The 12,149-nt window shown below is 63.1% G+C and overlaps 1 protein-coding gene across 9 annotated transcripts in view; it reads right to left on the bottom strand.

Annotated features, from left to right (window-relative positions):
* The window catches only part of ATP2B3 (ATPase plasma membrane Ca2+ transporting 3), a 61,582-nt gene that overhangs the window by 27,645 nt on the left and 21,788 nt on the right, over positions 1-12,149 (bottom strand). For 6 of the 9 annotated variants that reach the window (XM_030850383.2, XM_060293031.1, XM_060293032.1 and 3 more), the window contains 10 exons: positions 11,046-11,243; positions 10,605-10,862; positions 10,083-10,208; positions 9,836-9,958; positions 6,738-6,779; positions 5,099-5,263; positions 4,518-4,732; positions 3,632-3,874; positions 3,024-3,265; positions 279-513 (listed from right to left, as the gene is read on the bottom strand). In XM_030850383.2, the coding sequence (XP_030706243.1) occupies positions 279-513; positions 3,024-3,265; positions 3,632-3,874; positions 4,518-4,732; positions 5,099-5,263; positions 6,738-6,779; positions 9,836-9,958; positions 10,083-10,208; positions 10,605-10,862; positions 11,046-11,243 (1,847 nt within the window). The remainder of the gene's footprint in view (positions 1-278; positions 514-3,023; positions 3,266-3,631; positions 3,875-4,517; positions 4,733-5,098; positions 5,264-6,737; positions 6,780-9,835; positions 9,959-10,082; positions 10,209-10,604; positions 10,863-11,045; positions 11,244-12,149) is intronic. The other 3 variants (XM_030850384.2, XM_060293035.1, XM_030850386.2) reach the window with 1 other exon arrangement.

Genomic DNA, 12,149 nt, shown 5'->3' on the forward strand with positions numbered 1-12,149 from the left:
GGGTGCAAGGGCAAGAGGACGAGGGTGGGGGTCCCTGGAGGACCCCGAGGCTCTGCCATCGCCCACCCTCCCCAGTTGGTCCAACTCTGGCGGGCTGCCATTTGTTCTGCCTACAAAGTCTGGCAGGGAGTGGCGTGACGGCCAGGAGGGCAGGAGAAAGGGGCAGTTCCCTCCTTGCATTTACGTCTAAAGGCCTCACCACCGAGGCCAGACGCGAAGAAGCGTGGCCCCTCCACCCGTCCCGACAAGCGGGCAGCTCACAGAGGGGCTCTGGCTACCTCGGGCCGCACGGGGTCCTCGATGCCCACAACGGCTATGCAGGTGAGGTCGCCCACGACCTCGTTCTCGTTGTCCCAGTCGGGCTCCTGGGCAGCGGAGAAGTCCCGGTAGGCGATGCAGATGGTGCGGAGCCCATCGCAGGCCATCGGCTCGATGATCTTCTGCACCATGTCGTCCCGGTCCCGAGGGCGAAAGCTGCGCAGCTCCCCATTGCTGTTTAAGATGTGGGTGCACCTGGGGCGGACAGAACAAGAGGAGCCCTCGCCGTGAGGCGGGGGAGCCAGGCCTCCGGCTGGGCCCTCCATGTGATGCAGTGGAGGGCTTCTCCCAGAAGGGGGCGCTGTGCTCGTGCGCGGCCTAACAGTGTGCCCCTCCACGTTCTGCCCAGAACCTCAGAATGTGACCTTATTTGGAAAGAGGGTTGTCGCAAAGTTAAATGAGGTCGCAGTGGAGGAGCGTGGGCCTTCAGTCCAATGCCTGCTGTCCTTATAAAAAGAGAAGCGGGGGCTTCCCTGGTAGCGCAGGGGTTGAGAGTCCGCCTGGCGATGCAGGGGACGCGGGTTTGTGCCCCGGTCCGGGAGGATCCCACATGCCGCGGAGCGGCTGGGCCCGTGAGCCATGGCCGCTGAGCCTGCGCGTCCGGAGACTGTGCTCCGCAACGGGAGAGGCTGCAACAGTGAGAGGCCCGCGTACCGCAAAAAAACAAAACAAAAAAAGAGAAGCGGACACGTCGAGACACAGACACAGGGACAAGGCTGTGTGACGATGGCGGCAGAGATTGGAGAGATGCAGCTACAAACCCGAGGGAGGCCAAGGGTGGCCAGCCACCACCGGCAGCTGGGACGGACAAGGGAGGATCCTCCCTTGGAGGCCTTAGGGGGAGGGCGACCCCACCCACACCTTGATTGAGGACTTCTGGCCTCCAGCACTGGGAGAAAATAGGTCTTTGTTGTTTGAAGCCCCCAGGATGATGGTACTTTGTTCCCACAGCTCCGCACAGACTCGACGGGAGTTGGGGGGCTGTCACTCTTGCCCCGTTGCGCTTTAGGGAGAGAGGTGGGACATCAGCAAAAACCGAATGCCACGGAGCAGGGCCACGACAAGGCAGCGACCACAGAAGGGCTGGGATGGGAAAGGCTGGCAGGATTCAGGTGCAGAAAACGAAGGAGCAGAGGAAACACGGGCCCCAGAGGCTGGCATGGCAGACGGACAAATGGGGGCCCCGAGCAGATTGGTGAGGAAGGAAAGAAGCCAGCTGTGGAGGCCACGGGAGGAGCCCAGAGGTCCTGCTCGGGACTCTGTCCTGAAGGCCCCAGAAAGCCGGGGGTGAGCACGGCAGCACAATCAGGCCAAGTCTTAGAAGGGTGCGTGGGCGCTGCAGAGGCCAAGGCCAAGGGGAGGTGTGAACGCTGAGCGGGTGCGGGGCATGGTGCACTTGGAGGCAGAGCCGTGTGTCGCCCACCTCAGTTTCCCTAACAGCTCTGCTGAGATACAATTCACACAGCACACGACTCACCCGCTTAAAATGTCCCATGCAATGGCTTTTAGTATATTCACAGTTGTGCTACCATCACCACAGTCAACCCGAGAACGTTTTCACCACCTCTAAAAGGAATCCCGCACAAGTGACAAAAGAGAAAAAGAGATAAGCGGGACTTCACAATTGAAAGACATTTGTGTATCCAGGGACAATCAAGGCAGTGAGCAAAAATCTATCGAGGGAGTGAAAAGACGGCAGCCCACAGAACGGGAGAAAATACTGCAAAACCAGAATGTGTTAAGGATCTAATACTCAGAACATACAGAAACTCTTACAGCTCAACAATCAAATGACAAAGAATTCACATCCAAGATGGGCATGGGCTGGAATAGATATTCCTCCAGAGAAGACAAGCAAATGGCCAATAAGCACATGAGAAGGTGCCAATGTCACTAGTCATCAGCAAGATGCAGATGAAAGTCACCATGAGATCCCGATGGCTATAACAACAACCACAACCACAACAACAACAATCAGGTAATAACGCGTTGGTGAGGATGAGAAGCTGGAACCCTCGTGCACTGCTAATGGGGAAGTAAAGTGGGGCAGCCCCTGTGGAAAACAGTTTGGTGTTTTGTCAAAAAACGAAACATGGAATTACCATACGACCTGGCAATTTCACTCCCAGGAATATACCCAGGAGGACTGAAAACACGCGTTCAAGCAGAAACTCACACATGACCACTCAAGGCAGCGTGATTCACAGTCGCCGAAGGTGGAAACAACCCAAGTGTCTGTCGCTGGATGACTGGGTAGGCAGAATGTGGTCTACCTGAGCCATAACAAGGAATGGAGCACTGATATGGGCTACAACTTGGATGAAACTTCCGAACACTATGTTGAGTGAAAGAAGCCGGGCGCAAAAGGCCACGTGTGCCGTATGATTCCATTTCTAGGAAACATCCAGAATAGGAAATCCACAGAGACAGAAAGCTGATGAGTGGCTGCCAGGGGCTGGGGGAGGGGGAGGGGTGCTAGTGTAACGGGCACAGGGTTTCCTTCGGGGCGATGAACTTGCTCTGGGACTGGGTGGTGGTGATGGCGCACAGCCGTGCGAATGCACCTAATGCCACTCCACTGTCCACTTTAAAGTGATGAAAAGGGCCAATTTTATGCTATGTCTACTTTACCGCAATAATACAACCAGAAATGCCACACGCTTTAGCTAGCCCCAGCCCCGGGCTGGGTCCTGCTGCCCACTCACTTTTTCAGCAGGATCTCCGAGGCGCCCTTGCTGAAGAGGCGGAAGCCGCTGTCGGGCATGCGTATGACTGTGCTCATGGACTTGCGGACCGAGTTGAAGGTGTACACTTTGTAAAGCTTATCTTCAGGAATCTGCTCCCGCACGGGCTGGAAGTCCTGCTTCAGGTCCAGGACGAAGCCCAACAGAGCGCACTCCGTCTTGTTGCCCACTTGGCGTGGGAGGGCGCCTTCCTTCTCTGGAGGCTGCGAGGTGAGGAGAACCAGCATGGCCCTGGAGGCCCAAGGCCACCCTCCTTACTGTCCCCGGGCCCAGCCCAGCCTCGGCCGCCCGAGGTGTGGTGGCAGGGAGCTAAGGAGGGCCTCCAGTACGGACTAGATGGGCAGGTTTTCCACGACTCACTGGGCTGGGAAGGGCTTCCAGAACCTGCAGGCCCCGCCCAGTGTCCGGGGACGAGGAGGGAGACCAGCACCCCAGAAACGATTGTGGCTCTCGGCTCAAAAGTCCTTAAGAGAGCCTAGCAAGCCCCTGGTGACGCCCACGCCGTAGCCGGGCCAGGTTCCCTCCCCTCATCCTACCCCCGCCTCCGCCCGCCCTGGCTCCCGGCTCACTAGTATTTTGGTGGTGTAGGCACTGTTGATGGAGATGGCGTGGACCAGGAGGTCGAGGATCTTGGGGGTCAGGGCGCTGGGGGCCGGAACCTCTTTATAGTGGGTGTCCCCGAGGTAGGACTGCACCACGGTCATGCGGTTGGTGGTGAGCGTGCCTGTCTTGTCTGAGCAGATGGCCGTGGCATTGCCCATGGTCTCACAGGCGTCCAGGTGGCGGACCAGGTTGTTGTCCCTCATCATTTTCTGTAAAGGGCACAGATGGAGGCTTGGGTAGCCAGCTGTCCTCGCGGGGTGGGGGAGCACAGCGGCCTGTAGGATTCTGCTCCGCCCACCAGCTTCCCTCGCGGCACTAACGGCCCGGGACCTCGGGCAGCAGGTGCACAGCTCAGATGGCAGTGGGGTGGGGGTCAAGCCGAGGCAGCGGGCCTGTGAGACGTAAGGACTCTCGTCAGACAGGCCGAACGGTCGACTCTGGGTGGCCACTCTCCCTGGAGCGCAGCTGGAGCCTCCCTGCTGCCCAGAGCCCCCTCTCGGGTCACCTGCAGGCCCTGTGGCTCCCCTGCCCACCCCGATCTCTGCCCTGCCCACCGTCTCCCAGGGGCCCCCTTTCCCCCTGCCCCCACCTCAACTCCCCGGCCCCTCGGCGACCCTGCCCACATCCTGCAGATGCTAGCTCGTCACCCGCCGCTGCCCAGGGAGCCAGGTGGGCAAGGATGTGCAAGTCCAGCTCCACATCCCTGCTTGGCCTACCATTCTTCCCCTGAGCAATCCCAAACTTTATCCAGTCCTTGCTTCGTCCAAGTTGCTTAACGGCTTTGCACCACAAGTTCTGGGTCTGTACCCTGGGATCGCGGAATTCTTATTCGTGTCATGTTTATTTTATTACCTTGACAGAGTAAGCCAAGGAGATGGTGACAGCAAGAGGCAGGCCCTCTGGGACAGCCACAACCAGCACGGTGACACCGATAATGAAGAACTTGACGAAGTACTGCACGTAGACAGGTGTGCACTCTGCCAGCCACGCCCGGCCATCCACCACGAAGGTCTCGATCACAAAGTAGAGGGCCAGGATGATGACGGTGACGGCAGACATCACCAGCCCTGCCCAGCCACATCAGAGGCCACGGAGCACGGAGGCGGGAAGGGTGGCCGGCAGGGGTGAGGGAGGGGAGACAGCAAGAGGGAAGAGCTGAGGGGCGCTGCAGCCACATTCCCGTGGCCCCGAGTCGGGGGAGGCGCTCCTGGTCTCTGGCCTTACGGAGCTTCGCAGTCCACGCTCACCAGAGGGGGCAGAACCAGGCCCTGAAGGCCATCACCTGCTCCTAGCCCGTGCCCTTGCTGCCTGGCCCACACCCCACGTCACATCCCTTTCCCACTTGTTCTCCTTGGTCCGGCCTCAAGTCCGGGAGCCCAGTGTCCGCCCCTGCCCGTCGGTGGCCCCTGGGCCGCCCCCTCGGCTGCCCCCACCTGCTTTCCCGATCTGCACAGCCAGTTTGGTGAGCTTTCCCTGAAGGACCGACTTCTCCTTCTTGGGCACGTTGGCTTTCTTCTTTTCCCGCTCCTCCGTCTCCCCACCTTCTGCACTCTTCAGGGGCTGCATCTCCATGGCAACGGCCCCATCCTGCTTCTTAGCTGCACACAGAAGAAACCCGCAGCCCAGGTTAGGGCCTGGCCGCTGGGGTGACGGCTGCAAGGGGCTTTCACGGAGAAAGATATGCCACACCATCCGAGAGGAAACAGGGGGCTCTGCCCTCTCCCTCCTCTCTCATCAGCCCAGGCCCTCCTGAGGTGGGCAGCGGCTCCAGCGCTGTCCTGGGCAGGACAGAGATGCTTCTCGTGGGGCCTCGCAGGGGAAGGGAGGACAGACACAAGCACTTGGGCACACAGACAGCGTGGCCAGTCCTGTAACGCCCCAAATCTCAATACCTGAAAGCAGAGGCCTGGGGCCCATGGAATGTTCCAGAACCCAGAGCTGACTCTTGCCCACTGCTGTCTTAGCCATGTTCCCACTCCTCTCAGGGAGGCCCAGGAATCCCCGCGCTCTCCTCCCCCGCTCCCCGCTCAGGCCGTCTCTCCTGCCAGCCCTCAGGTGGACACCCCTCGGGCGGATGCCTGGACTTCCATCGGGGCCCCAGCTCGGCACGCGCGCAGTCCTCAGCCCATGCCCCGGCTGCTGGCGGGCAAGCCTTGCACCTTTCTCTCGCCATGGGGCCTTCCCTCCTCTCCCCTAGGTGCCTCTCCACCTCCTCTCCGGAACCGGCAGCCCTCTCACAGCCCCCTTGGTGGACCCTAACGTGGTGGTGCTGTGTCCCCTGCCCCACACCCGCCTCTGGCCCGTCCACCGCCTCACACGCCGCCCCGTGTCATCTCATCCGCCCCCCACCCGCAGGGGGCACCCAACCCTGCCACTCGTCCTTGTCCCCCCACCCAGTGGGGCTCTCAGTGCCTCTGCATGCCTCCTGCCACCATGCAGTGTCAGCCGCTCCCTCTTTCTCTGTCTCCCCGCCCATCCCTTCTCCCCTTGGCTCCCTGAGACCGCTCACCGGTGGCCCCTTCTTTCCATGGCCTCGGGCCACAGCCTCAGCGACACTCAAGGTCCCACCCCACTGGGCCACTCTAGCCTCTACCCCACTGACTGCCACTCCCTGCCCCTGCCCGGGGCCCTGGCCATTGGACTGTCCTGTCCCAAGTGCCATCCCAACCCCAGCCGGCCTCTGAACTCCAGTCGTCTGTCTGCGTTCCTGGGTCCCACACTGCACTTGAGTGTTGCCCCGGGTTCACGTCTGTGGATCGTGACCTTCCTGAGGGCCAGGACCGTACTTTATCCATCTCTGGATTGCCAGCACCTTCAACCCTTCACCCTGGCTACAGGGTATCGGCACCCACCAGGCATTCCGGCTGAAAGGGGCGCAGGCCTCGAAGGCTCAGCAGACAGGCAGCCGAACCAGGAAACCCGCAGGCCCGATTAAGTCTCAGTTTCCTCAGCAGGATGCTGGCTCACGGGCCATATTTGCGCACTTCCGGCGGGGTCTGCAACCGAGGCGGGCGGCCCCCCACCCTGCGCCGCACCCTCTGCCACCCATCCTGAGCGCAGGGCGCGCGTTACCTTTGGTCTGGCTACTCTCCATCGCCCCATCCTGCTGCTTGCCTACAACGGGAGAGGAACGACAGACACGGAGACTTGAGAACACCCATGTGGCCTTGGCACACACGCGCACACAGGACAGCGGGGCACAGACAGTGCAGCCAGTGAGTGTGGTGAGGGCGGTGGGCGGGGGAAGAGGGCCTGCTCTCCAGCCCTCCAGAGAAGCCGCGGGCCAGCCCTGGACAGACCCTGGCTCACGCATGGTCGGCAGTGGGAGGTTTCTGGAAGGGCCGGCACCACGGGTAATGAGAGCTGCCAGGTGTCAGGTCCCAGCTCTGCTGCCTCAAACAGGGCCCCCCAGTCGGGATGGGTGCTCCCCCCAGAACCAGTGCGAGGGGGTTGACCTAGATGGTTCCTAAGTCCTGGTGGCCTAGAGATCAGCTTTCTGTGCAGCGTGGCCAGCAGTCAAGTCTGTGGGCGCTTTAGAGGATAAAGGAGCGAGACGGCTAGCCTTGGGGCACCCACAGCGCTGGAGGGGGCGGCAGGGGCACCGGCCGGGCTGGGCCCCACTTGGAGCTGTGCGGGCGCGCCTTCACAGACGTGCTCTGCCACCATGAAGCCCACAGCTGGGTGCTAGGGACTGGGGCAGTGACCAGCTTCCCCAGGCCAAGGTCAACGGTGCGGGCTGTGCCTCTGGTTTCTGAGGCCGGAAAGGACTGCAACTCTGGGAGGGCCCAGGAGAGCCGGCAGGTGACGGGCTCTGAGCTGGGGGTCAGGCTCCGCCCCCCAGCTCCACCTGCCTCACCTGCCCCAGGGCAGCAGCCGGGAGAGCTCTCTGCAGGCCACACACACACTGCCCTGGATCCAGAGACGACCAGCCTGGGACAGGAAGGGCTAGTGGGCCGGCCTGTCAGCCACGACCCAACAGCTCATGTCACTGGGGACCCAGGGACACAGACCGGAGGCCAGGTGGCTCCCAGGCAGTGGGGTCTGGTCTGGGGGTCCCAGGGAGGAGGGAGAGGTCCCCTCGCAGCCCCAGTGGGGTGTCAGTTGGGCCCTGTGGGGCATTCATAGGTGAAGGAGATTTCTGGGGCGGGGCAGGGGAGACACCTGTAGACACACGGTGGGTGACAGTGCAGCACAGTGCGGGCGTGTTGCCCTGGGGCCGTGGCAACTTCTGGAGGAGGGAGGGAGGTTTGAGATGAGCACGGTGGGAATGGGAAGACGAGGGCTGGGCCTGGCCTGAGAAGGGGCATAGCTGAGGCAGGGGAAGGAGTGGGGAAAGAGGTCAGGGCCAGAAGGCAGGAGACAGGCGGGCGAGCAGCGCCCTTGATGGACAGATCGAGAGGTGGCGGGGGGCGTTGAGGGGGGATGCTGAGGGCGAGGTGCCACCTTCTGGTCTCTGCAGCGGCCAGGGCCTTGGCGGAGACGTGGGGGAGGCGAGGGGTCGTGGGTGCCACTGCCCCCTCCCCGGAGCCTGGCCATCTCTGCCTCCCCTGCAGGCCCCCCCCCCACCACGTTCCCCTCCTCCAGGGAGCCAGCTGCTGCTGGTGTCCCCTCTGACTCTCAAGTGGCACAGCAAGCCAGGGAGAGGAACCGGGGCTGGGGGAGAGCCGGCGGCGGGGGGGCCTGGAGGGGTCTTGTCAAGGTCGAAGAGAAGGGGCCTAGGACCGAGTCCTGAAGGATGGTGACATTTAAGGGAACCTAGCGGGAGGGGAAGAGCCTGGGAAGGAATGTGGAAGAGGCGTCCTGCCGAGCAGCCGTCAAGGACTCCAGTCCAGCCCAGAGGAGGCCCAGGGCCTGCCTACCCACCCACTTGCCCTCCTGTGGGCCCCAGGGTGCTGGCTGTGGCGAGACACCGGGCTGAGCCCCGCGGGGAGGGGGGCCTGGTGTGGCCAAGGTGGCCGAAGGTCCGCTGGTGCCCACTGGCTGTGAGGGGTGGGCCGGGTGGGCCAGGAGCAGGGAGGAGTCCAGGAAGGGAAGCCAGGCCCAGGCTGCCAGGAGGCGGGGCCCACGGAGGCTTTTAGGCAACAGCAGCTCATCCGTTTTTCCTCCCTCACGTGCCCAGGTCCGGGAACACGAGTGCGCCTTTCCTTACGCTGACCTGTCCCCACGTTACTGGGCTGGGCGGACCGATCCCGCCTGGCGACCCGCACGCCCTGTCCCCAGGGCCCTGGCTGCGCGCTCTGGCACATGGTCTCCCCGCACTCGTGCGTGTCTTTGTACTTCTAGTGGGCCCAGGCGGCTTCCCTCAGGGGTGGGGTGCACGTCTAGAGAACGGCATTCCTTACCTGGTTTGATGGCAGGAGTGGCCTGAGGGGAGACCCAGGCCAGAGCAAGGCGCGCAGACGCAGGCCTGAGTCGTGGGAGGGAGCGGGGTCCTGACTGGGATGGGGGCGGGGGAGGATGCTGGCCGAGCTCCAGAGCTTTGTAAACCCTGATCTGAGGAGTGGAGGGGGCACCAGCCACGCCTGGGGCTCGGGACGCTGGCAAGAGGAGGCGGCTGGGTAGCCGTGTGCCAGGTAGGCCAGGGTGAATACAGAGCTGGGCCGTCAGAAGACATCTGTCCCTCGACACTGCTCTCCCTCAGGGTGAGGGCCCTGGCCCCATCTCAGCTTCCTCTGGCCCTGGCTGTCCTTTGGGGTGTCTAGTCCTTTCTGCTTGGGAGCCCTCCACCTTTGGCTGCATGGCCTGTCTCCCTAGCTGCCACGTTGGCCTGGGGCCCTCAGTGCCTCACCATGTGGGCTGAACACCCCCAAGTCGGGTGCCTGGTCCCTGTCCCTCCAACCCCATTCCTACCCAGGCAGGGCACTCCCCCGACCCTGGCACCCACGCCCCCAAAGCCTTAGGGGAAGAGCCATCCGAGGGAAACTGCCTCACACAAAACGGGGGGCCCCAACCTGCTGGCTCTGGGGCAAAGACCCCAGAAGAGGGGTCTCCAAAAGGAACCAGGAGACGGTATGGCCTCCCAGCCCCTGAGGGCTGGTTCTCCCCAGTGCCAGAGCCAGGGCCTGGGCCAGCAAGGGGCCGTCACCAGGCGGGCGCGGAAGAGAGCACGGCTACGTACGAGGGCCAGCGGCCTGGTGGCACTGGAACTGCAGGGCACTGCTGCCTTTTACCTTTCTTATCCTTCTTCTCCTCCTCTCCACCAGCCCCAAGCAAGGTAAAGATGATGCCTGTCTGAGAGTTCACACCAACGGCTGTCACCACCATTCTTCCAGAACCTTCCATGACGTGAGTGCCTGGCACAGCAACACACAGAGGCTGAGACAGAGATCTGCACCGCTGGATGGGAGGCTTGCTCAGCACCTACAGGTTTTGTCCCGGGCATTCCAGGAGCAGGGACTCTGGTCCCGCTGGGCTCACCTGACAGCAGCATGGGGTCTTTGTCTGCCGACTTGCGCACGTGGTCCGACTCGCCCGTCAGGGAGCTCTCGTCAATCTTGAGGTCATTGCCCTGGATGAGCACGCCATCGGCGGGCAGCAGGTCTCCTAAGGCCGGCCAGGTGGCCAGAACCACAGACCATGCGTCCAGGAGGCCTTCCTCCATGCCGCCTCCCATCTCCCCCAGAGGAGGTCCTGTCGGGTGTGCGGCCCTCTTCCTTTGCTCTGCTTTCTGGGGGTACCCACCCACTCCTAGCCCTGTCATCCGTCTTCCAGGGAATGGGGCCCACAGGAGCGCCCTGCCGTGCTGGGGAGGCCCTCGACAGGCTGTGGGGACAGCCTGCTCCTGGGGCGCTGAGGCCGCTGACACGCCCCGTCTTTGCCGGGCCTGCTGCCCGAGCTGCCCGCCTGCAGCCTCCCGCCCCACGTGCTCCCCGGAGAAGGCCTGCCCCTGACGTGGGAGCTGAGCCCCTCCGCAGCGTGGGTGGCGATGGGCGCGCTCACCATACTTGACCTGGGCGATGTCCCCTACCACCAGCGCAGCCACCGGGACCTGCAGGAGCTGCCCGTTCCGGATGACGGTGAACTTCTGCTCCTGTTCGATGCGGCTCTGCAGGCCCCGGAACTGCTTCTCCTTGCTCCAGTCGTTGAAGGCCGTGACCAAGACCACGCAGATGACAGACAGCAGGATGGCGGCCCCCTCAATCCAGCCCGCCTCGGCCTCCCCTTCGTCTTCTGCCCCAGCCGACACATTCCCGCACGCTGTGCCCGAGGACAGGAGGGAAGGGCAGAGGTGGCAGAGAAGTCCCTCGGCCACCCTTCTTCCCTCCGTCATCTCAGGCTCTATCCCTCCCCTCCTCCTGCCAGCACCTCTGCGCTGCCACCCGCGTCCCGCCCCCGTCCACCAGGTCCTCCTTCACCGCCCTTCCCAGACCTGCCCCTCACCTTCGCTCTCCTCTCCAGGTGGCGCATAGAATGAGAGGCCCAGGGATACGATGGCGGCCACCTCCAGGATGATGAGGGTCACATCCTGCAGGGCCTCCCATACCAGCTGCAGGAAGGTCTTGGGCTGCTTGGGAGGGATGAAGTTCTGCCCGTAGATCTGCCTGCGCTTCTCCAAGTCATTGGTGTTGTCGGCCAGGCCTGCGCAGCGTGGGCACGTGGAGCAGAGGCACAGAAGGAGAGGATGGGAAAGGCCAGCCCCGCATCCCCCTGCCCCTTTCTCCGTGCCTGTCTTTCCCTCTACACCGATAGCTCCCAGAAAGCGGGCACTGCACTGGCCTGGCACCTGGAGCCCTTCTGCAAACCCTGGGGGCATGTAGGCGGGAGCGCTGGCAGCCTCTCCAGCTGCCTGGAGGGCACCGGTGCGCGACCGCGACCACGCGGTAACTCGGAGCCCGAGCGCAAGGAACGGGGGACCATCCTCCTGGTGCGCCTGCGGAGCTCCAGGAACTACAGTCCCCTCCGCAGCCCCAACAAGCTGTGTGAGCCGGGAGGGAGGGAGGGAGGGGGGCGGTTTGCGCAGCGGCTCAGAATCAACACCCACAAAGGGGCCCGCCCCAGCTTTTGGAAGCTGGGCCCTGACTTCTCAGTCTTGGGACGACCCACTTCCCACCCAGGCCTGCACCAAGGCCGCTGGGTCTCTCCTTCTAGAGCATGAGTCTCCTCAGGCCCATTCCTGAAGGTACCGAAAGCTTCCATGTGGGACTGGTGTCCAGGCCATTGCCTCCGAAGGCCAGGCATCCACTTGGCCATCTTCCCCAGAGGCAGGCAGATGGGATGACACAGTCCCCTGGCCCCGACCTCAGCGCTTGGGACTCTGCTTCCTTCCAGGCCCATCCACGGGCCCCCCACCCCCCACTCCCCCCAAGCCTTTCTGGCTTCTCTGCCCCCAAGTGCCTGGTCCCACACTGACACCTCGTGGACAGACAGTGGCTTGCAGTTCCCAGACCTGAGTAGCTGCCACTCCCCAGGCCTCCAGCGGGGAGGGGAGGGGCAGGGGGTGGGCAACCAGAAGGACCCGGGTGCCAGCCCTTGGGGTGCCCCCTG

Source organism: Globicephala melas, chromosome X (genome assembly GCF_963455315.2).
Source record: "Globicephala melas chromosome X, mGloMel1.2, whole genome shotgun sequence".
Classification (NCBI taxonomy): Eukaryota; Metazoa; Chordata; class Mammalia; order Artiodactyla; family Delphinidae; genus Globicephala; species Globicephala melas.